General features: G+C 35.2%; 1 protein-coding gene across 1 annotated transcript in view; it reads left to right on the forward strand.

Annotated features, from left to right (window-relative positions):
* The window catches only part of LRRIQ3 (leucine rich repeats and IQ motif containing 3), a 233899-nt gene that overhangs the window by 51681 nt on the left and 155609 nt on the right, over positions 1 to 26609 (forward strand). Inside the window, exon 4 of the mRNA XM_059055610.2 lies at positions 14684 to 14817. Coding sequence (XP_058911593.1) covers positions 14684 to 14817 — 134 coding nt within the window. The remainder of the gene's footprint in view (positions 1 to 14683; positions 14818 to 26609) is intronic.

Genomic DNA, 26609 nt, shown 5'->3' on the forward strand with positions numbered 1-26609 from the left:
TCTCTTCTCCTTCTAGGTCCCCTATAATGTGAATGTTGGTGTGTGTAATGTTATCACTTTTTTTTCTTTTTTCTATGCCATAGCAGTGATTTCCACCATTCTGTCTTCAAGCTCACTTATCTGTTCCTCTGCCTCATTTATTCTGCTATTGATTCCTTCTGTGTACTTTTCATTTCAGTTATTCATTTGTTCACCTTTGTTTGTTTGTTCTTTATGTATTCTAGCTCTTTGTTAAACATTTCTCATATATTCTCAATTTGTGCCTCCATTCTTTTCCATAGTTCTTGGATCATCTTTATGGTCATTACTCTGAAATCTTTCTCAGATATATTGCCTCTCTCCACTTCATTTAGGTGTATTTTTGCTGTTTTTTCTTGTTGCTTAGTCTGGACCATATTCCTTTGCTATCTCATTTTGTTTAAATTTCTAATTGTATTTTTATTTATGTAGTAGGTTAATTATGTTTCTCAACCTTGGAGTTGAGAAACTCCAAGGTTTCTTCCCTACATTCCTCTGTAGGGAATGTCCTATGTGTCCCAGCAGTACACTCCCTTCTTGTCACCCAAGGGCCAGGGACCAGTTGGTCCATGGTAGATTCTGATCTATTTTTGCGGACTCAGTTCCACAGGCTGTGGGATTGTAGTTTTCTTCCTTCTGGTGTCTGCTCTCTGGTGTATGAGTCTGGGTCTTGCCCCTCTGGTGGGCAAGACCATGTAAAGGAGCATGTCTAGAGGTGACTGTGGGCTCAGGAAGCCTTTAGGCAGCCTGTCTATTGATGGGTGGGGCTGTGTTCCCACCCCATTGGTTGTTTGGCCTGAAGTGTCTCCACACGGGAGCCTATAGGCTGTTTGGTGGGGTTGGCTGTTTATGTGAATGACTCAAGCAAACTGTCTCTCACCAGCAAGAGTTCATGCAGATGCACACTCCTCAATATGTCCACCCCAGCTTTTATGACCCCAGAGAGAGCCACAGCTGCCCCCCATCATCCCATGAGACCCCCTAAGACAAGCAGGTAGGTCTGTCCCAGGCTCCTATGGAGTCACTGCTTTTGCCCTAAGTGCTGGTGCACATAAGATCTTGTGTGCACCCTCCAAGGGTGGAGTCTCTGTTTCCCCTAGTCCTGTGGAGCCCCTGCAGTCAAGCGCTGCTGGCCTTCAAAGCCAAATTCTCTTGAGCTTCTCCTCCCAATGCCAGGCCTGTAGTCTGGGGAGCCTGATGTGGGGACCAGAGCTCTCACTCCTGTAGGAGAACTTCTGCAATATAATTATTCTCCAGTTTGTAGGTGCCACCCAGGTGGTATGAGATGTGATTATATCGCAAGTGCACCCCTCCTACCATCTCTTTTTGGTTTCTCCTTTATATCATTGGATGTAGAATATCTTTTTTTGGTAGGATCCAGACATTGTTATTGATAGTTGTTCAGCAGTTAGTTTTAATTTTAGTGTGCTTATGAGTGGAGGTGAGCTCAGTGTCCTTTTACTCCACCATCTTGTCCCAGGACCATCAATATTCTATTAATAAGGAGGAAAGGAATATAGATTCTTGGAAAGCAGTTAATACTTTCTGTCACATGGTGAAAAAATTGAAAATGCGGTACAGGATTGATATTCCAAGGAAGAGATATTTTTAGCTGAAACACTTAACATCCCTTTGTTCTTAATTCCACTGTAAATTTCAAAAGAAAAATAAAACTGCAGATATAGGCATATAGTATATATAATTACAAAATTAATATTTTTAAATGAATTTATGCTTGACTTAATAGAGTAATATAGATTACATAATGTTTGTAAATATTTAAAATGTTTTGCTTTCCAAAAAATACAGATAAAAGATAAAGTACAGTCAATATGAAATACAAAAACATTGTAAGACAACATATCAAAAGTAATACTATAGATGTAAAAATTATATATTTACATTTATGAATGTGTTGTACATATAAGTAGATGTACATCAATTATAATTTTATTATAAATAAATGTAAAAACCAAAATCAAGATGTTTATTAGCAATATCATGTCCTAAACCAAAGTAATGCAGTAAAAGTAAAATGCTAAGCAAATATATATTAATTGGAATAAAGCAAAAGACTTAACATTAATCTTAATGTAGGATTCAGTACACAAAACATTAAGTGGAATAAATAGGAACTGTTTCAATTGATATAAAAAAAAACCAGCAATAATAAAGATATTTTTGTTTGAGCATTAATGTACAAAATTGTATTATACAAAACATATAACAAATATTTTTGGAAATGTAAGACTAGATAGATAAAAAATAGTATAGGGCCAACATAACATATTTATCTTAATAAATTATTGTATTCAAAGATAATCATACTGTCATGGGGATGAAATGTACAGTGTGGGAAATATAGTCAATAATAATATAATATCTTTGTGTAGTGACAGATGATAACTTGACTAATTGTTAAGATCATTTTGTAATGTATAGAAATATTGAATCACTACGTGTGTACCAGGAATTAATATAGTGTTGTAGGTCAGTTATACTTCAACAAAAAATCAAACTCGTAGAAAAATAGATTTGTCGTTACCAGAGGCAGGGGGCTTGGGGGAGCAGGAATTGCATGAAGGTGGTCTCAATGTACAAACTTCCATTTATAAGATAAATAAGTACTAGGAATGTAATGTACAACATGATTCATATAATTAACACTGCTTTATGTTATACATGTTATAAAAGTTAAGAGAGTAAATCCTAAGAATTCTCATCACAAGGAAAAATATTTTTTTCTTTTTCTTTTATTTTGTATCTATATGAAATGATGAATGTTCACAAACCTAATTTTGGTAGTCATTTTATGATGTACATAAGTCAAATAATTGTGCTGTACACCTTAAGCTTATGCAGTGCTATATGTCAGTTATATCTCAATAAAACTGGAGGGAAAAAAATAAGGTACAGGATTTCACTTCTGAGAGGATAGAGTAGATGTTTCTATTGTAAAGTACAGCTCAATTCCCTGGACATTATATACATTATATAATTACTATTTATTATATAAGGTATTATATAAACATATATTGTAGAAATTCCTTGGACATTATATACAGGACATAAAAAGACTATGAGTAGTGAAGAGCAGAAACTGACTGACTAAGGCAATCAGAGCCTGAGGAATGAAAATGACAGAGTGAGTTTGCTGTTTTGCTGGGTTTTTTTTTTTTTCCTTTATGTATCCTAAAATTTTAGCTGAAGAAGGCAGTAATCCAGAAAGGCCAAAGGGTGCAAACAAAAAACCAAAATACCAGAAATACAAATAGAAGTATCGTTTCTATCCAAACAACTAAGAAACATTCAGTCTAGTAAAACAGATAACTTTTAGGCAATAACCATAGAGAGAAAACTGGTCCTTCCTGCAGCCATCCCAGGAAAGCCTGAATGGAGATCCTGGACTTCCATCCTTGTGAGGCTCTAATGAGGCAACCCAACACCTATCGGGTGGTGTCAGAAGAGTCCTAATGGAGATCAGGACTTTCACAGTTGCTCAGCTATAACAATACTACACCCATAGCAGTGTCAATGAAGAGCACATAGAAGTTGAAACTCCCACCCACATACAGAAGTAACAATGAGCTCTCCTCCCCAGTTGGGGGTTAGTAGGGGCTTGAGTGGTGAGGAACTTGGACTTCTACCTCCCCCTTGAAGTAACATGATAATGACTCACATTTCCCCTGCTGGAACAGTGTCAGACAAAGCCAGCTAAAACAGAAATTTTAAATAACAATGAAAGTATTATAATACAGAAATATCTAGGTTTCAGTCAAAAGTCACTCAACATATAAAGAACTAGGAAGATCTTAAACTGAGTGAAAAGAGACAATCAATAGATGCCAGCACTAAGAAGATAGAATTGTTAAAGTTATCTGATAAATTTTAAGTAGCCATGATAAAATTACTTCAATGAGCAATTATAAACATGCTTGAAACATGTATGTATAGAAGGCCTCAGCAGAGTAACAGTAGCGGTAAAGAGACAAATGGTAATTTGAGAACTCAGAAATACAGTAACCAAAGTTTAAAAGTACAGTAGATGAACTAAACAGCAGAATGGAGGGTAAAGATGACAAAATGAAGGAAAGGAAAGATAGAAATTACCCAATATGAATAACAGAGACAAAAAAAGACTGAAAAATAAAAAGAACATATTCCACGCAAATGGAAATATATTCCATACAAATGGAGACATATTCCACACAAATGGACACTGAAAGAAAGCAAGTGTAGTTATAGCAGACAAAATAGACTGTAAGCTGAAGACTGTAATAAGAGACAAAGAAGTTAATTATATAATGATAAAAAAGTCAGTACAATAAGAGGTATAACATTTGTAAATATTTACACACCCAAAATAGGAACACTTAAATATATAAATATTAAGAGACTTGAAGGGAGAAATAGACAGCAATATAATAATAGTAAAGGGACTTTAATATCTCACTTTCAACAATGGATAGATCATACAGACAGAAAACTATAAAGAAATGTTGGACTTAAATGTTAGAGCAGATGGACTTAACAGACAGGAATTCTATCCAAGAGCAGCAGAATACACATTCTTCTCAAGCAAACATAGAACATTCCCCAGGATAGATCATATGCTAGGCCACAAAATAAGCCTTAACAAATTTAAGGAGATTGAAATCATATTAGGTATTTTTTCTGACCATGATAGTATGTAACTAGAAATCAATTACAAAAAGAAAACTGGAAAATTCACAATTATGTGGAAATTAAACAACATACAACAGCCAATGGATCAAAGAAGAAATAAAAAAAATATCTTGAAACAAATGAAAATGGAATGACAGCATAACTTATGGGATACAGCAAAAGTTGTTTTGAGGGAAATTTTTAGTGATAAATGCCTATGTTAAGAAAAAAGAAAGAACTCAAATGAACAACCTAACTTTACACCTCAGGGAGCTAGAAATAAGAACAAATTAAACCAAAGTTAGCAGAAGGAAGGAAATAAAGAAAGATCAGAGTGGAAATGAACAGAATAGAGACTAAAAAGACAACAGAAAAGATAAGTGAAACTAAGAGCCTTTTTTTTTTTTTTTGAAAAGATAAACAAAATAGACAAATCCTTTGTTAGACTTAAGAAAAGAGAGAGGACCTAAGTGACTAAAATTAGAAATGAAAAAGGAGACATCAAAATTGATACCACACAAATACAGAGGATTATAAGATACTGATATGAACAATTATATGTTAACAGATTGGACAACTTAGAAGAAATGGATAAATTCCTAGAAACATACAACCTACTAAGACTGAATCATTAAGAAATAGAAAATTTTACCAGACTGATTACTAGTAGGGAGATTGGATCAGTAATCAAAAACCTCCCAACAAAGAAAAGTTTAGAACCAGATGGCTTTACTGGTGAATTCTACCAAACATTTAAAGAAGAATTAATACCAATTTTTCTCACACTTTTCAGAAAAATAGAAGCTAAGCAGACACTTCCAAACTCATTTTACAAAGTCAACATCACTCTGAAACCAAAACCAGTTGAGGACACTACAAGAAAAGAAAATTACAGACCAATATCCCTGATGAACATGGATGCAAAAACCCTCAACAAAATATTAGCAAACCAAGTTCACCAATACAGTAAAAGGATATACATCATGATGAAGTGGGATTTATCCCTGGGATAAAAATATCCCTAACAAATGTAAGCATAAAAATCTATAACAAAATATTAGCAAATATAATTCAGCAATATGGAAAAAGAAGTATATACCATGAGAAAGTGGGACTTATTCCAGGTATGCAAACCTGGTTCAATATTTGAAAAATCAATTAATATAATTCACCATATCAAAAGACTAAATATATATATATCAAATATCATATCAATTCATGGAAAAAAATTTGAAAAAATTCAACATCCATTCATCATTTAAAAACTCAGAAAAATAGGTATAGAGGGATCTTCCTCTTCTTTATAAAGAACATCAAGATAAAACCTACAACCAACATGCTTAATGGTGAAAGACTGAATGTTTGGGAGCAAAGCAAAGATACCTGTTCTCATTTCTCTTGTCAACATGCTGATGGAAAGTCTAGCTAGTGCAATAAGTAAGAAAAGGAGATAAAAAACATACAGATGAGAGAGAAGAAATAAAACTATTTGCAGATGAAATGATCATGTATGTGGAAAATACCACAGAATCTACCAAAATATCTCTTAGAACTAAAAAGTGAGCTTAGCAAGGCTGCAGGGTTCCGGGTAAACAAACAAAAATTAATCATATTCCTATGCACTAAAAATTAATACATGGTCACCAAAATTAAATATGTAATGCCATTTATAATCACTCAAAAATGAAATACTTAGGTGTAAATCTAACAAAATATGCACAGAACTTGATGGATAAAATATAGTCTTTTCAATAAATGTTACTTGGAACAATTGTGCCCCCCCCCCCCACACACACACACAAATGAGCCTCAATGTAAGTTTCACAGCTCATACAAAAATTAACTCAAAATAGATCTTGGAGTTAAATGTAAAACTTAAAACTAAAAAACTTTTAGGAAAATAAAACTGAAAGAAACCTTTGGGATCTAGGACAAGGTAAAGACTTAGATGTGATACTAAAAGCACAGTGTTTAAAAAGAAAAAATGGTAAAGTGAACTTCATCAAATTAAAAAAATATATATGCTCTGTAAAAGACCCTGTTGAGTGAATGAAAAGATAAGCTCAGAGTTGGGGAAAGTATTTGGAAGTGAAAATTTTTTTAATGATAATAGGTACTTCAGGTGGTGGAAATTTGTATAAAGATTTTGTTCTGGTCTGGGCTTTCCTTCTTTTCTAAAAATTTTATTGTGTTTTATTATTATGGTTCTAAATTGTATTTTGTTATCTAATGTTGCTTGATTCAGGTGATTTTTTTTTTAATTTGGTGAATTGACTATAGTGTGTTCCTAAAGTGTTTACCAGTGATCCTTAGAAATAGTTATAAAATAATAAAAAATCTTCCTAGCTTTTGTGGGGAGTTTCACACAGGTACTCACCATTTCATGTGACTATTAAAGTGAATATATTATAGATGGAATAAAAAGGTGAAAACTGCATGTGTTTATTCTATTTGAAATAAATACTTGTGGGATTAGTATGATTTACATTTTTCAATTATGCTGAGAAAATCTGTGTCAAATTAGAAAATTCTGATTAAAAAACAAATGGAGTAGAAAAAGGTAGACTTTAGAGACTAGATACATATAAAAGAAATAAAAACATGGAAAAAATAAAGAAAAAATTAAATAAGTACAAATGTACTGAGAATGTCAAATTAATTGGAAATCTCTTTATGTAATTACATGCAGTCTGAATGGAACGTAATTTTAGATTTTTTTTTAAAGTACTCTTCCTGTTGGAACACAAAGTACTCTCTTCCATCTGAGTCATTTTTACAAAAGTCTTTACTTTTCTTTTGAAATGCCTCATTATGCTTTATACCAGGGTTAACAGTAGCCCTATTTTCATTCCAGGGTTACAAAAGCAAGTGGTAGAGTATAGATATTTCATTATTCTATCATCTGTTTTGTTGATCCTTGATAGTATTTTGCCTAAGCATGTGTTGTCCTTTGTTAAGCTTTTACTACAATTCTTTAATTCCTTTTTTTGGATTGAAAGTATTAGTACTAATTATCTTTTATAGTTAATTTATTAATTTTTAAATTTTACTTTGTTAGTTTGGATAAATTGCTTAATAAATTCCTCTACTAATTTTTTAAGTATCAAATAAGGTATACAGAAGTCCTTAAACTGTTGACAGATAACATTGTTCGGATGCTTGAAATGTTTTAGCACTGTTCTAAGTGCTTTACAAATATTTTCTCACAAAAACCCAGTGAGGTTATCTCTGTTTTACAGATGATGAATAGGGGACAGATGGGTTACTTACCCTAGATCACATAGCTAGCAAGTGGTAGAACTGGAATTTAAACCCAGGTAGTTTTTCTCCAGAGTCATCACTCACATAGTGGAGGAAATGCATTACTTTCCCTTAGAAAGAAGATACATCCATTTGTCCTCAGATATCAAATGGTTATGCCATTTGTTCAAGTTTGCAGTGATATCTTTATTGGCATTTTACCGGATAATTGTTTTAGGACATTATAAAACTTGAGTATTGTCTGGAGGTTACTTGTTTTCTGGCAGGGACACTAACTCCACCCACAGTTGATGATTATTCCGTTTATCTCTTTAAAGAGATGAATTATTCATAAGTTGGTGGGAAGCAGGACTCTGCTGTAAACTGCAGTGTGAGCTTAATGGTTCTCTGCTGGTGAGAACTGCAGCATCTGACTAGGACCACTTAAAACTAGTCATCTAAATTCCCTCCTGTATTCTTCTCCCTCACTTCTTACTTATGCAATCAACCTCCCTGCTCCCAAACTACTATAGGGGAGCAAAAATAGTTTTCTCTCTACCCTTCTGAGTTCTTGGCTGAGACCCCTGAAATATGACAGATTACAAGAGAAAAACAAACAGAAGTTTACTAACATTTATACCTCCTGTATACTGAGAAGGAAAAATGAGTAACTCCCCGAGGTGATAATTCATGCTTAAATACCATCTAAATAAGGAAAGGGAGGGAGGGTATAGGCCTCTTATGAGTGAGTAAATTATTTTTAAGAAAGATGAATGGGTCCATAGAAGAATAGATGGGAGTTTGTGACAGAATTCATTTGGTTGTGGTGTCCTCCTAATTTCCTCCCCTTCTAATAACCTTCTGATCTCCTTTCTTGTGATAAGACTTCTTCCCTGGTTGTTGAAACTCCTGGGAGCAGAATTATGACAATTGAATGCCTTTTGGAGGATCTGTCTTTAGACAGATAAAGGAGGTTCAGAGAATGCCTCTCCCTGCATTTGCTGTTTTTCAAGTGCCTGTGGCTCAAAACAGTCAATATACTGAAGGAGCATATTTGAGGTGGCATATTTTGTTACCCTAAACACAAACATACACACACACACACACCATGAGACCAAATGTGATGAAAAAAAAAAAAAAAACCATAAAATTACAAGAAATCACATCTATACCAGAAACCAGTAAAGGATAACATTTAAATAAAAGATTATATCATAGAGGTACTTTTATACATAATGAAGACTTTTTGATATAATGAAGATAAGACTGAATCAAAGGTAGGAACTAGCTCAGCCTGACTTTAATCTATTCTTCCCGATACGTAAGACAAAATGACAAGAACTAGAGGGGATTCTGCAAATCCCCCTATTTGTCAAGGGTAATGGTGGACCAGATGACAGATAGGATCAGTTACTACAGATCACAGGATACATTTCTTGGAGAGGCCCGAATACAGGCAGGGTTACAGTAGCAAACTATTATGTGGCAGGACTCATCAGTGATAGGGCAGAAAGGAGTTTCAGAAAGAAGGTTAGTCTCAGCCACATAACTGAAGTAGTTGACAAGCTAATAACAAATCTCAATATGAGAAAGCTAACCTTTGATAGAATGTCTTCACCAAATTGAGAAAAAATACCTGAAAATGATGAGAAAAAAATGGAGGTGAGTTCCAGGATGTCTAATGTACATGAATAGGAATTATAGTAGAGAAAATAAAACAAATCAAGGAGAAGCAATAATCAAAGAAATAATGAGAAACATATGGATCTGAGTATAGGACAAAATCTGTGAAAGAACTACATATATTTTCTTTAAAAATCTTTGAAGTTCACATCTCTTGTCATAGAAAAAAAGCAAAATTAAAAATATTTATACTTCAGATGAGTTTTTTGAACATAAGAAATCAGGCAGGCGGAGGTGTTGGCGAGTGTAGAGCATGTGAGGCAGAGTGAAAAGCATTTGCAAAGGCACAGAGGTAATGCTTGGTGCAGTCAAGTGACAACAAGTAATTTATTGTCCTTGGAGTTCAGAAAACATGTTTGGGCATGTCAGATGATCCTGGAGACAAAAACAGGATTAATAGAACAAAGGATGTTATGTGTGATACTAAGAAGATAGAACTGTATCTTGTAAGATTTGGGGGCAATATTTAAGGATTTTACATGACCTGATTTTCATTGTAGAAAAAAATCCTATATTATTTTAATTTTGGAGTGGAGGGAAATCGAATGTAAGGAAATTAGAGGAGAGTCTATAGTTTGGGCCCTAGGTTGTAAGAGCTGATTTAATAAATAGGTAGAGGGGTATAGATTATAGGGAACAGATTGAAGAGAGACATATTTGGTAGAATTTAGTGATTTGTGGGATGGAAAGGGAAAGAGAGAAAGAGGAATGTGAGTTTACTTGGTTGACAAGGTGGAGAATAATTTTAATGACTATATGTAATGCAGTATGAAGTGTGGATTGGGGATGTTTTCAAATGGAAATAATGATTTCAGTTTTTGACATGTAAGTAGAGAAATGGAATTGGAAGTTCATTTTATACGTTTGTAATCTAAGAGGTAATTCTTGCCAGGAGATATAGCTATATAGGATAATCAACATGTGAGATAGTAAGATGTAGTAAGGAAGGTGATCGAACATTCGAGGAGACTTAGTAAAGAGAAGTGAAAAAGGAAGCAAACCTAAATTATACTGTATTTAAATGATTTGCAGAAGAAGAGGAACCAGGAAAACAGACTGAGAAATAAAAAACATAAAGGTAGAAAAAGTAGTATGTTACTACAGCCAAGTAAGAGTTAAGTTACAAAGAACAGATTGACATTGCCAAGTCAAGCGTGGAGACCAAATATGACAGTACCAAATATGACACTGTATAAGTGACTGTTACTTAGTGATTTAATAGTCAACTGATATTTGAATGCCAGTTATAGACTAGGTAGCTTACTTAGTCATAGAGATATAGGATAAAAAAAGAGTTGTTAAACTTGGTGAGTTTATGTTGCAATGAGAAAGACAGACCAATAATTGCATTATAGCATAACCTTGTCAAATAAAAAAAACAAATCAAGACTTAAGAAGAGAGTTTTTTCAAAAGGATTATTGCAAGGAAGAGAAAGGAGCTATTGCAATAGGCAAAGGGATGCTATTGCAATAGGGAGAATTCGCTGATCATTAAGGTATGCAAACATCTTAAAGGTTAGGCAAAAAAGGGTTTTTCTTATATAGGAGGGAGTAAACAAGGCTAGAAAGAAATGATGTGGCTAAGTAGGATGAAGGGGAGTGGCATGATCTGACAACAGATCAGATATTTTACCCTGAGAGTAGTCTATTTCAAGATAGGCTGTTACGGAAGAGTTGCATGCGGCTCAGGCTGAGGGTGGGGCAAAGTTCAAGGGACTAGGGGGAGAGAGAATCTTAACCGAAGTTTGGTTAACAAGCGTTTTATTCCGACTGCTCAGTATAGACAAAGCAGTTAAACTAATCATTAATAGGCAAAGAATGTGAATTTAGAAAGTTTGTGTCAGGGCCTTGTCAAAAAGAAACAAGAGGGACGTTCGTGGGTACAATCTAATACAGTGGAAGTGTTCTTCTTTGTATAAAATTATTTCCTGAAATAAAGGGATAAGGAGATTTCTTAACCTTCAGTGTGTTCCAGGATCACAGGGCTCAGATAAAATTAAACATTGCCAAGTGTGACAAATAAGTTATTAACACAGGATAATATTGTAGAAGGATATTAAACTCAGATCAATGTCAAGAAAGGTTTCTTGGAGGAAAGAACTGAGTCTCCAAAAGACTAAGATAGTAAGACAAGTAATTGAGAAGGACAGTCAAGAAACTGGAATGGCATGCAAAAAACATTGAGGTTTGATTATCAGGAAGTTTTCAGGAATGTAAGTGGTTGAATATTGCCAGAATGGAAGGTATTATATATAGGGTGAAGGAAGATGAGATTGAGAAGGTAAGGAGGGACTAGATCAAGGATTTTGTGTGCCAAGTCAAGAAATTTGTAATTGATCTTTCAATCATATATCAGCAAAAATGCCATATCATCATATATCATTGCATTTTGAAAAGTTCATTCTAGGAATAGCGCATATTATGATTTGAAGGGAGTAGGGAGTGTGGATTATTTCAGATATCAGGACATTTTTAGTAAGTTAGAGAAGTGATAAATACATGCAATAAAGCAATGGTAGAGAACAGAAGAAAATGTAGAGATCAGATGTTTAGGATGTTGAATATATTGGATCTAGCAATATTTGGATATGAAGAAGTGAAAGAGAAAGAGAGCCTGGGATTGTTCTAGGGTTTCTGGGTTAGGTTCATATGGGCAATAGCACCATCCACTAAGAGAATGTGAGAAAGCAGGTTAGGGAAGAAGATTCATGTTTGGGCAAGTTGAGTTTACAGGAATATCTTGTTTTATTGTACTTCACTTTACTGTGCTTCACACATAATGCATTTATCACAAATTGAAGGGTTTTGGCAACCCTGCATGGAGCAAGTTTATAAGTGCCATTTTTTTTTGACAGCATTTACTCACTTCATGTCTCTGTGTTACATTTTGGTAATTTTCACAATATTTCAAACGTTTTCATTATTATTATATTTGTTATGAGGATCTGTGATTAGTGATTTTTGATGTTTCTACCGTAGAAAGATTACAACTTGCTGAAGGCTCTGATGATGGTTAGCTTTATTAACAATAAAGTATTTTTAAAATTAAGGCATGTGCATTTTTCTCATATGCTATTGCGCACTTAATAGACTACATTATAGTGTAAACATAATTTTTTTTTTTTTTTTTTTTTTTTTTTTTCGGTACGTGGGCCTCTCACTGTTGTGGCCTCTCCCATTGTGGAGCACAGACTCCGGACGTACAGGCTCAGTGGCCATGGCTCACGGGCCCAGCCGCTCTGCGGCATGTGGGATCTTCCCAGACAGGGGCACGAACCCGTGTCCCCTGCATTGGCAGGCGGACTCTCAACCACTGCGCCACCAGGGAAGCCCTAAACATAATTTTTATATGAACTGGGAAACCAAAAAATTCATGTGACTTGCTGTTTTTCAATATTCCCTTTTTTTGTGGTGGTCTGGAACTCAATCTGCAGTATCTCCAAGGTAAGCCTGTAATTGGATTATCAGTTTGACCATATTGTTCTATAGCTCCAGCAAGAGTTCCTGCTTAAAGTGAGAAATCTGAGGGACATCAGGGCATAGGTGAGTGTTGGAGCTGTGGATTTGGATGCAGTCATCTGGACAGTGTGTTCAGATTGAAAAAAGACAAATGGAGAAAATCCTTTCAGTGTGACATTAAGTAGGGTATGGATAGGTCTTTAAAAAGTCCAGAAGTAAACATTAGTTATAGGAAAACCAAGAGTATGGTGTATAGAAGCCAAGGGAAGTGCTTCAATGAAAAATGTCCAATGATAATTTTGTAAAAGTATTAGATAGGATGATAGGGATAGAAGTCAGTGGATTGAGATACAGGAAGAGAGAAGGTGGGACAGCAAATGTTGAATTCTGTTTCAAGGACTCTTAATAAAAGTTAGATACAAAGGATGGAGGGTTGGAATGTGTATGATTATTTGTGTGTGTTCATTTTACAGATGGGTGAGACTACATCATATTTATAGGTGAGGCATAGGGACAGTAGCAGGGAAGTAATTGAAAACAGGGAGATTAAACTTAACCATTGATGGAGAGCCAGTCTTGGACAGGAAGTGCGATACTTCTTGTTTTAAGATTAAGTAGAAGTTGCTTCTATTCAGTATAGATAGATAAGAGTTAAGTGGGAATATAGTTAAATTTGTAGGGAAGGGAAGAGTGTTAGTTGATAGAGTTCAGACTTGATAGTCCTATATTCTCTGTGAGAAGGAAGCAAGATGTTAGGCAGCGCTAGGGAAAAGGCTTGAATATAGAGAATAGTACTGAAGGTTTACAGTAGCTCCTGTTGGAAACAGAAGCAAGCCAGAGCCAAGTAAAGGATTTGCTAGTTAGCAATGAATGTTTGTAAGTATAAAACTGAAGTAGTACTAATCTACAAGGCTTTGCGATTTTTTTTTTTTTAGCAGCTGATTAAGTGTATATGTAGTAAAGTTATTTTTTTTTTAACATGATGGGGTTGATAATTTTCAGAATAGGTACCTTACAAAAAATGTGTTAGGTTTTTAATGCATTAAGGAGTCTATGATCCCAAATAAAAAGTTTGCAGGAACAATAATCTTAGAGGTAATTTCTTTAAAGGCAATATAGAATATCTTTCCCCAGGGGAATGTGCTGTCTTCCAGTAAAAGTGTGCAACATTCTAGTTAAGGTGCCACAAAGTTTTGAACTACTGTAAGTTGTTTTATAAATCTATCATGTATCAGTTTCCTCTGTGATGATCCACAGAATACTTTTAGAGTTTCACTGGATGTCTATTCATGCCATTATCTTTCAGAGATCAACATGATTATGGGCAAAATTTTATAACTATGAAAGCAGATTGTGAGAAGAATCTAGAATGGAGAAAGTTATCGTCATTGATCTTGCATTTTTTTTGTAGAGAATTAAAATTATTTGGTGCTACTAATTCTTGGTTTTCTGATCTAATAAAAATAGATATGAAAATGTATTTATTATTTAACTGTTACGTGTATAATAAGATACCTGTGAATGTTTTAATAGTTTATACCATCAGACTACAAAGTTAAAATATCTTTTGGAAATACTTTCATGAACTATAAATTTTAAATATATTTTCTTTATACAGGGATCAACCTATGAGGATGAAATTGATAATATCAAATGTATTATTTCAAAAATTAATGAAATTCTGGCTCATAACTCGCCAGTTTTGATTGTTCAAAGATGGATGCGTGGTTTCTTAGTTAGGAAAAAAGTGAGGTATGTTTTTTCTTTGCTATTTGAATATTAAGAGATGATAAAAAGACATTTCTCTAATATATGCTTTTTTGTATTCCCTATCAAAATGGTACTTTATAGACTATTTAAAGTAAATTTTAGGAACACACCACAGATTCTATAGTAATATAATATTGAGCATAATCAAAATTTGATTCTTTTATTTTTACTTTTAAATTGACCATATAAATAACTAATCATTAAAGTTTTTATTAACCATTGTCTGAGTAATTCTGACAGTTATTTTAAATTAAACTTAAAAACATTAGTCAAAAATATATATTACATTTCTCTCATGTAATGGGATATAGTAGAAATATAAGCCATGTACAATATAACATAAAAGAAATATAAACCATATATATATACACATATATGTATATGTATGAGGATTTTGCATTTTGTTTGAATATGAAGATAGTTTTGCCAGAACATCTGGTACCACGTCAGTCTACATTACCCTTTGATTAATGCTTTTTCCTCTTTCTTTGTCCCTTACATCCCTTTCCAGTAGCTGACATTTTACAAACAATGGAAAACTTTTCCTATAAGAATCTCTCAACATTGTACTTGGGGAGATAAGATAGGATACTCTGTCATCAGTTTATTTTAGTCATGACAAACATCAAACATATGAAAAAAGAAATGAGCATTCTCCTATAGTTTATTCTCAGATGCTAAATGGGAGAATTCATAAGATAGAAATAGAACATGGCCCTGAAATATAGGTAGGATTAAATAGATCTGGAGTTGGGAAATAGACATTCCCTGAGAAAGAAAGATTAGGTCATTTCACTGAAATGATATTCAACATTCTGTGGTAAGGCAGAGAGGATGTTCTTATACGTTAGCCTGCATGTGCTAAATCATAGATGGCAATAGCTCTGATTAAGAGAGAGAGTATGAGAGAAAAAACTGAACATAATATAGTGCTTGCAACTTCTGAGGATGAGGTTCCATATACTTTTCAAACCAAGGTCAAAGTGTGAGAGAGAGAGTGGGTTCATCAGTGGGGGAAAAGTAAAGTGATTTGGAATAAAAGGTGTGGAAAGAATCAGGCAATTGCTAACAGGTACGTATTTATTTAAAATATTATTTATATCTCGTATGTTCTATTTAAATTAATTATGCATTTTCTGTGAAATAGAAATAAACATCTAATTAAAGGGATTTGTCTTTAGTTTATGCCCCTGGGACTGAGTTTTTCTCTCGTAGAATCAAATTTCCTTTGATATTCATGTAACACGAGATAAAAACCTTGTACATGGAAACAATATCTGAAAATTCAGCGTGCATGAAAAGAATTTGAATGAGCTTTGTGGGGAGAAATGTCAGTAGTAATAATATGTCACGGTGGTTCGATACAGACTGACTTGAATTCTTTTTCTCTTTAAAATGCTGTTCCATTAGGCACATTACTTAACTACTCTGGGCCTGAATTTCCTCATATGTTAAATGGTAGAGAGCAGGGACTAATAGCAGTACTTAGTTCGCTGCTTGCTTATGAGAATTGAGATCATGAATATAAAGCACATAGCATCTGGCAAATGTGGATATTACATTCTTATTAGCTGCTATTTTAAAAATATTATTATTGTTGTTCTTCTACCTTATGCTCTCTGCATTATATGATTTTGTGGGAAACGTACTCTTTCCTTGGATTTCTTGCTGCTTTCCAATTACATTTACCACAGCATGCACAGAGCAATCTTTCAAAATTATAAACCTAATCTTATTCACCAACCTAAAATCCTCCAGTTGCTCTCAATTTGCTTAGGGAAAACTATTGTGATATTTGCCCCTGCAATGTTTATCACATACTTTCATTATCAACACTTACAATACTGTATTGAAGTTGTCTGCATAATTATCTATATCTCCAAATGTACTACATACTCTGTATCTATAGTATATAACAGAGTGCTTGACACATGTTAGATGCTCAAAATACTTGCTGAATTGATGAATATATTAATAAATAGAGAGACTGTGGAAGCTAGAATCAGAAAAATATTTCTGGATTCATCTGTGGAAAAGCAAAAACAGAAACAACTAAGAAACATGCAAAGCTGCCCTGAGAGGTACCTGTAGATTCCTCCAACCTAAAGGTCCAAGTTATTAGTCCTCTCATATGTCTATTTCTAGCCATGAGAAATGTCTCCCTAGGCGCAAATATTTTGTACTCTGCTTGAAATTTGTTCACTTAAACTGGTTGAAATTTTATATACAGCCTTGATGTAGTGTCTAAATTTAGAAAATTATTATGATTAATGCTGTTATCTTTTTAAAACATCTTTATTGGAGTATAATTGCTTTAAAATGTTGTGTTAGCTTCTGCTATATAACAAAATGCATCAGCTATATGTATATGGGGAAATATGTATACATGATGCTGTATCTTTTGAAGTGGTATTATTCTAACATAAATGATATGGTACAAAGGAGGTATACTTTTATTCTTAGAATGAAATATGAGGATCAGATTGGCAGCCTCCTAAACCTAAGTAAGGGTAACTACATTGAGGTCACAAGGAGGATTATTAGTTGGGTTAATGGGATGTAAAAAAGGTAAAAGAATGGAAACAAACATTTATTGAATGTGTGGTGTATGCAAAGTACCATGTTAGGTATTTTAATCCATTTTATATCATTTAATACAGCAGAGCTTTTGAGTTTGTCCTGTATTTTCTATCTTATGGATGAAGAATTAAGAATTTAAACTTGGTTGAGATTCTCTTAGGGTATTTTCTGTTCTGTTCATTATAATTATCCTTCTCCTAGGTTAGTATTTATTTATAAAATGAGTTTTAAATGTCTTATTCTGAGTCCTGTCATTGCATTTCTAAATTAGTCTAACTCTAGTTTATGTGGTCTTGTATGTATTTTATAATTTTCTTGATACCTTTTAGTTTATTTTTAAAATAAGACTATTTTATTTTAGAGTAGTTTCAGTTACACAGGAAAATTAAGCAGGAGGTACAGAGACTTCCATTATACTCCCAGCCCCTACCCATGCATAGCCTCCCCCATTATAAACATTCCCTATCAGAGTGGTACATTTTTTTAATTGATGAACTTACACTGACATACCAAAGTTACCCAAAGTCTATAGTTTACAGTAAACTCTTGGTATTGAGTATTCTGTGAGTTTGGACAAATGTACAATGACATATATCCATCATTATGGAAACACATTGTTTAATTTTACTGCCCCCTAAAATCCTCAGTCCTCTTCCTAGTCACCCCTATCCCCCTCACTAACTCTGTCATCTAACTCACCTTTTTATTGTCTCCATAGTTTTGCCTATTCCAGAATGCCATATAGTTAGAATCATATAGTATATACCCTTTTCAGATTGGCTTCTTTCATTTAGCAATATGGATTTATGATTCCTCTATGTATTTTCATGGCTTGATAGGATAATTTTGTTTTAGAGCTGAATAACACTACATTGTCTGGATGTATCAGTTTCTTTATTCATATACCTACTGAAGGATGTGTAGATTACTTCCACATTTTAGCATTTATGAATAAACCTGCTATTAACATCGATGTGCAGGTTTTTTTGTGGACATTTTTCCGCATCTTTGGATAAATACCAAGGAGCACAATTGCTGGATTGTATGGTAAGATTTTGTTTAGTTTTATAAGAAATTGCCAAACTCTTTTCCAGTGGCCATACTATTTGCATGCACACCAGCAATGAATGAGAGTTCCTATTGCTCCACATCTTCACCAGCATTTGGTATTATTGTTCTGGATTTTGGCATGTGTGGTGGTATCATTGTTGTTTTAATTTGTATTTCACTGATGATATATAATATGGAGCATCTGTGCATATGCTTATTTGTCATCTATATACCTTTTTGGTGAGGTGTTTGTTAAGGTATTTGACTCTTTTTAAAAATGAGTTCTTTGTTTACTTCTTGTTGAGTTTTAAGAGTTCTTTGTATATTTTGAATAACAGTTCTTTTTTAGGTGCCTTTTTCAAAAATTTGCTCCTAGTCTATAGCTCATATTCTCATTCTCTTAACTTTGTCTTTTGTGGAGCAGAAGTTTTTTAAATTTTAATGAAGCCAAGCTTGTCAATTCTTTCTTTCATGGATTATGTCTTTGGTGTTATATCTAAAAACTCATTGCCATACCCAAGGTCGTCTAGGTTTTCTCCTGTGTTATCTTCTAGGAGTTTTATAATTTTGCACTTTACATTTATGTAATAGATCCATTTTCGAGTTAATTTTCATGAAAGGAGTAAGTTCTGTGTCTAGTTTTTTTGTGTGTTCATTTTCTGCACATGACTATTTTAACATTATTTGTTGAAAAGACTATATTTGCTCCATTGTATTGCCTTTGTTTCTTCATCAAAGATCATTGACTGTATTTATTTCTGTCGATTTCTGATTTCTCTGTTCTGTTCCATTGATATATTATTTTGCCAGTACCACATTGTCTTCATTACTGTAGCTTTATAGTAATCTTGAAGTTGAGTGGTATCTCAGTCCTCTAATTTGTTCTTTTCCTTCAATTGTCTTAGCTATTCTGGATTTTGTACCTCTCAATAGACACTTTAGAATCAGTTTGTCATACCTACACAATAACATGCTGGTTTTCTCATTGGTATTGCATTGAATATATAGATAAGTTGAGGAGAACTGATATCTTGTCTATATAAAATCTTCCTATCCATGAACGTGGAATATCTCTTATTTACTTAGTTATTTGCTTTTGTTCTTCAGATTTTTTAACATCTTTATTGGAGTATAATTGCTTTACAATTGTGTGTCAGTCTCTGCTTTATAACAGTGAATCAGATATATATATATACCCATATAGAAAAGTTTTCAAAAAGTTCTCCTTGTGCCTAAGAAAATAATATATCTATTGTGGATAGTACAAAAATATAGAAAGCTAAAAGTTAGATGAAAATGTCCCTAACGTTATCATGCAGTGATAACCACTTTTTTTTTCCATTAAAAAATTTTTTTAACATCTTTACTGTAGAATAATTGCTTTACGATGGTGTGTTAGTTTCTTTTTTCTTAACATCTTTATTCGAGTGTAATTCCTTTACAATGGTGTGTCAGTTTCTGCTTTATAACAAAGTGAATCAGTTATACATATACATATGTCCCCATATCTCTTCCGTCTTGCATCTCCCTCCCTGCCACCCTCCCTATCCCACCCCTCTAGGTGGTCACAAAGCACCGAGCTGATCTCCCTGTACTATGCGTCTGCTTCCCACTAGCTATCTGTTTCGGTAGTGTACATATGTCCATGCCACGCTCTCACTTTGTCCCAGCTTACTCTTCCCCCTCCCCATATCCTCAAGTCCATTCTCTACTAGGACTGCATCTTTATTCCCGTCTTGCCCCTAGGTTCTTCTGACTATTTCCTTTTTTAATTTTCTTTTGAGATTCCATATATAACTGTTAGCATACGGTATTTGTTTTTCTCTTTCTGACATACTCCACTCTGTATGACAGTCTCTAGGTCCATCCACCTCACTACAAATGACACAGTTTCATTCCTTTTTATGGCTGAGTAATATTCAATTGTATGTATGTGCCACATCTTCTTTATCCTTTCATATGTTGATGGACACTTAGGTTGCTTCCATGTCCTGGCTATTGTAAATAGAGCTGCAATGAACATTGTGGTACATGACTCTTTTTGAATTATGGTTTTCTCAGGGTATATGCACAGTAGTGGGATTGCTGGGTCATATGGTAGTTCTATTTGTATTTTTTTAAGGAACCTCCATACTGTTCTCCATACTGGCTGTATCAATTTACATTCCCACCAGCAGTGCAAGAGTGTTCCCTTTTCTCCACACCCTCTCCAGCATTTATTGTTTGTATATTTTTTGATGATGGCCATTCTGACTTCTGTGAGATGATATCTCACTATAGTTTTGATTTGAATTCCTCTAATGATTAATGATGTTGAGCATTATTTCATGTGTTTGTTGACAATCTCTATATCTTCTTTGGAGAAATGTCAATTTAGGTCTTCTGCCCATTTTTGGATTGGGTTTTTTTTTTTTTTTTTTTTTTTTGATATTGAGCTGCATGAGCTGCTTGTAAATTTTGGAGATTCATCCTTTGTCAGTTGTTCATTTGCAAATAATTTCTCGCATTCTGAGGGTTGTCTGTTCTTCTTGTTTATGGTTTCCTTTGCTGTGCAAAAGCTTTTAAATTTCATTAGGTCCCTTTTGTTTATTTTTGTTTTTATTTCCATTTCTCTAGGAGGTGGGTCAAAAAGAATCTTGCTGTGATGTATGTCATGGTGTGTTCTGCCTATGATTTCCTCTAAAGGTTTTATAGTGTCTGGCCTTACATTTAGGTCTTTAACCCATTTTGAGTTTATTTTTGTTACGGTGTTAGGGAGTGTTCTAATTTCATTCTTTTACATGTAGCTGTCCAGTTTTCCCAGCATCACTTATTGAAGAGGCTGTCTTTTCGCCACTGTATGTTCTTGCCTCCTTTATCAAAGATAAGGTGACCATATGTGTGTGGGTTTATCTCTGGGCTTTCTATCCTGTTCCATTGATCTATTTTTCTGTTTTTGTGCCAGTACCATACTGCCTTGATTACTGTAGCTTTGTAGTATAGTCTGAAGTCCGGGAGCCTGATTCCTCCAGCTCCATTTTTCTTTCTCAAGATTGCTTTGGCTCTTTGTGGTCTTTTGTGTTTCCATACAAAATGTGAAATTTTTTGTTCTAGTTCTGTGAAAAAATGCCATTGGTAACTTGATAGGGATTGCATTGAATCTGTAGACTGCTTTGGGTAGTAGAGTCATTTTCACAATGTTGATTCTTCCAAACCAGGAACATGGTATATCTCTCCATCTATTTGTATCATCTTTAATTTCTTTCATCAGTGTCATAATTTTCTGCATGCAGGTGTTTTGTCTCCTTAGATAGGTTTATTCCTAGGTATTTTATTCTCTTTGTTGCAATGGTAAATGGGAGTGTTTCCTTAACTTCTCTTTCATATTTTTCATCATTCATGTATAGGAATGCAAAAGATTTCTGTGCATCAATTTTGCATCCTGCTACTTTACCAAATTCATTGATTAGCTCTAGTAGTTTTCTGGTAGCATCTTTAGGATATTATATGTAGAGTATCATGTCATCTGCAAACAGTGACAGGCTTTACTTCTTCTTTTCCAATTTGGATTTCTTTTTCTTCTCTGATTGTTGTGGCTAGAACTTCCGAAGCTAGGTTGAATAAGAGTGGTGAGAGTGGGCAACGTTGTCTTGTTCCTGATCTTAGTGGAGATGGTTTCAGTTTTCACCATTGAGGATGATGTTGGCTGTGGGTTTCTCATATATGGCCTTTATTATGTTGAGGTAAGTTCCCTCTATGCCTACTTTCTGGAAGGTTTTTATCATAAATGGGTGTTGAATTTTGTCAAAAGTTTTTTTGCATCTGTTGAAATGATCATATGGTTTTTATTCTTCAATTTGTTAATATGGTGTACCACATTGACTGGTTCGCATATATTGAAGAATCCTTGCATTGCTGGGATAAACCCCACTGGATCATGGTGTATGATCCTTTTAATGTGCTGTTGGATTCTGTTTCCTAGTATTTTGCTGAAGGTTTTTGCATCCATGTTCATCAGTGATATTGGCCTGTAGTTTTCTTTCTTTGTGACATCTTTGTCTGGTTTTTGTATCAGGGTTATAGTGGCCTTGTAGAATGAGTTTGGTAGTGTTCCTCCCTCTGCTCTCTTTTAGAGGGGTTTGAGAATGATAGGTATTAGCTCTTCTCTAAATATTTGGTAGAATTCTCATGTGATGCCATCTGGTCCCGGGCTTTTGTTTGTTGGAAGATTTTTAATCACAGTTTCAATTTCAGTGCTTGTGATTAGTCTGTTTATATTTTCTATTTCTTCCTGGTTCAGTCTCAGAAGGTTGTGCATTTCTAAGAATTTGTACATTTCTTCCAGGTTGTCCACTTTATTGGCATACAATTACTTGTCATAATCTCTCATGGACCTTTGTATTTCTGCAGTGTCAATTGTTTCTTCTCCTTTTTCATTTCTATTTCTATTGATTTGAGTCTTCTCCCTTTTTTTCTTTTTGAGTCTAGCTAATGGTTTATCCATTTTGTTTATCTTCTCAATGAAACACCTTTGAGTTTTATTGATCTTTGCTATCATTTCTTTCATTTCTTTTTCATTTATTTCTGATCTGATCTTTATGATTTTTTTCCTTCTGCCGCCTTTGGGGTTGTTTTGTTCTTCTTCTCTAATTGCTTTAGATGTAAGTTTAGGTTGTTTATTTGAGGTGTTTCTTGTATCTTAAGGTAGGATTCCCTCTTAGAACTGCTTTTGCTGCATCCCATAGGTTTTGGGTCTTCATGTTTTCATTGTCATTTGTTTCTAAGTATTTTTTGATTGCATCTTGGATTTCTTCAGTGATCTCTTGGTTATTAAGTAGTGTATTGTTTAGCCACCATGTATTTATATTTTATACAGATTTTTCTCCTGTAACTGATATCTAGTCTCATAGCATTGTGGTCGGAAAAGATACTTGAAATGATTTCAATTTTCTTAAATTTACCAAGGCTTGATTTGTGATCCAAGATATGATCTATCCTGGAGAATGTTCCATGGGCACTTGAGAAAAATGTGTATTCTGTTGTTTTTGGATGGAATGTCCCATAAATGTCAAGTAAATCCATCTTGTATAATGTATCATTTAAAGCTTGTGTTTCCTTATTTATTTTCATTTTGGATGATTTGTCCATTGGTGAAAGTGGCATGTTAAAGTCCCCTACTATGATTGTGTTACTGTTGCTTTCCCCTTTTATGGTTGTTAGCCTTATCGATTGAGGTGCTCTTATGTTGGGTGCATAAATATTTACAATTATTATGTCTTCTTCTTGGAGGGATCACTTGATCATTCTGTAGTGTCCTTCTTTGGCTCTTGTAATAGTCTTTTTTAAATGTCTATTTTGTGTGATATGAGAATTGCTACTCCAGCTTTCTTTTTTTTTTTCCAGCTTTCTTTTGATTTCCATTTTCACGGAAAATTGTTCCATCCCCTCACTTTCAGTCTGTATGTGTCCCTAGGTCTGAAGTGGGTCTCTTGTAGACAGCATATGTATGGGTCTTGTGTTTGTATCCATTCAGCCAGTCTATGTCTATTTGTTGGAGCATTTAATCCATTTACATTTACAGTAATTATTGATAAGTATTTTCCTATTGCCATTTTCTTAACTGTTTTGGGTTTGTTATTGCAGGTCTTTTCTTTCTCTTGTGTTTCCTGCCTAGAGAAGTTCCTTTAGTATTTTTTGTAAAGCTGGTTTAGTGGTGCTGAATTCTCTTAGCTTTTGCTTGTCTGTAAATGTTTTGATTTCTCAGTCAAATCTGAATGGGATCCTTGCTGGGTAGAGTAATCTTGTTTGTAGGTTTTTCCCTTTCATCACTTTAAATATGTCCTGCCACTCCCTTCTGGCTTGCAGAGTTTCTGCTGAAAGATCAACTATTAACCTTACGGGGATTCCCTTGTATGTTATTTGTTGTTTTTCCCTTGCTGCTTTTAATATTTTTTTTTGTATTTAATTTTTGATAGTTTGATTAATCTGTGTCTTGTCGTGTTTCTCCTTGGATTTATCCTGTATGGGACTGTTTGCATTTCCTGGACTTGATTTTCCATATTTCCTTTCCCATATTCAGGAAATTTTCAACTATAATCTCTTCAGCTAGTTTCTCAGTCCCTTTCTTTTTCTCTTCTTCTTCTGGGACCCCTATAATTCGAATGTTGGTGTGTTTAATGTTGTCCCTGAGGTCTCTGAGACTGTCCTCAATTCTTTTCATTCTTTTTTCTTTATTCCTCTCTGTAGTAGTTATTTCCACTATTTTATCTTCCTGGTCACTTATCCATTCTTCTGCCTCAGTTATTCTGCTATTGGTTCCTTCTAGAGAATTTTTTAAATTTCATTTATTGTATTGTTTATCATTGTTTGTTTGCTCTTTACTTCTTCTATGTCCTTGTTCAATGTTTTTTATATTTTCTCCATTCTATTTCCAAGATTTTGGATCATCTTTACTATCATTACTCTGAATTCTTTTTCAGGTAGACTGACTATTTCCTCTTCATTTGTTTTGTCTGGTGGGTTTTTGCCTTGCTCCTTCATCTGCTGTGTGTTTCTCTGTGTTCTCATTTTGCTTAACCTCATGTGTTTGGGGTCTCCTTTTCACAGGCTGCAAGTTCGTAGTTCCTGTTGTTTTTGGTGTCTGCCCCCAGTGGCTATTTTGGTTCAGTGGGTTGTGTAGGCTTCCTGGTTGAGGGCGCTAGTGCCTGTGTTCTGGTGAATGAGGCTGGATCTTGTCTTTCTGTCGGGCAGTTCCACGGCCGGTGATGTGTTTTGGGGTGTCTGTGACCTTATTATGATTTAAGGCAGACTTTGTGCTCGTGGGTGGGGTTGTGTTCCCATCCTTGTAATTGTTTGGCATAGGTGTTCAGCACTGTAGCTTGCTGGTCATTGAGTGGAGCTAGGTCTTGGCACTGAGATGGAGATCTCTCGGAGATTTTTGCTGTTTGATATTACGTGGGGCTGGGAGGTTTCCGGTGAACTAATGTCCTGAACTCAGCTCTCCCACCTCAGAGGCACAGGCCTGACAGCCGACCAGAGCACCATGACCCTGTCAGCCACATGTAAAAAAAGAAAAAAGAAAAAAATATATATATTGTTGCTCCCAAAGTCCACTGCCTCAATTTCGGATGATTCATTGTCTATTCAGCTATTCCATAGATGTGGGGCACATCAAGTTGATTGTGGAGATTTAATCCGCTGCTCCTAAGGCTGCTGGGAGAGATTTCCCTTTCTCTTCTTTGTTCGCACGGCTCCTGGGGCTCTGCTTTGGATATGGCCTCACCTCTATGTGTAGGTCGCCTGAGGGCATCTGTTCCCGCTCACACAGGATGGGGTTAAAGGAGCAGTTGATTATGGGGCTCTGGCTCACTCAGGCTGTGGGGAGGGATGGGTACAGAATGTGGGGCTAGCCTGTGTTAGGAGAGCCCGGCGTGACGTTGCTACAGTCTGTGGTGCTCTGTGTGTTCTCCCGGGGAAGTTGTTCCTGGATCACGGGACCCTGGCAGTGGCGGGCTGCACAGGCTCTGGGGAGGGGAGATGTGGATAGTGACCTGTGCTTGCACACAGGTTTCTTGGTGGCTGCAGTAGCAGCCTTGGCGTCTAATGCTCACCTCTGAGGTCTACGCTGATAGCTGCAGCTTGCACCTGTCTCTGGAGCTCGTTTAGGCGGTGCTCCGAATCCCCTCCCCTCATGCACCTCGAAACATAGAGGCAAGAAAAAGTATATTTATTCTTCGGCAGTTCCAGACTTTTTCCTGTACTCCCTCCTGGCTAGCTGTGGCACACTAGCCCCCTTCAGGCTGTGTTCTCACAGGCAACCCCAGTCCTCTCCCTGGGATCCGACCTCTGAAGCTGGAGCCTCAGCTTCCAGCCCCCGCCCACTTCGGCGAGTGAGCAGAAAAGCCTCTGAGACTAGTGAGTGCTGGTCAGCACTGATCCTCTGTGCGTGAATCTCTTTGCTTTGCCCTCTGCATCCCTGTTGCTGTACTCTCCACTGTGGCTCTGAAGCTTCCCCCCTGCCACCCACTGTCTCTGCCAGTGAAGGGGCTTCCTAGTGTGTGGAAACTTTTCCTCCTTCCCAGCTCCCTCCCAGAGGGGCAGATCCCATCCCTATTCTTTTGTCTCTGTTTTTCCTTTTTTCTTTTGCCCTACCCAGATATGTGGGG

Source organism: Kogia breviceps, chromosome 1 (assembly GCF_026419965.1).
Source record: "Kogia breviceps isolate mKogBre1 chromosome 1, mKogBre1 haplotype 1, whole genome shotgun sequence".
In the NCBI taxonomy this organism is placed as follows: Eukaryota; Metazoa; Chordata; class Mammalia; order Artiodactyla; family Physeteridae; genus Kogia; species Kogia breviceps.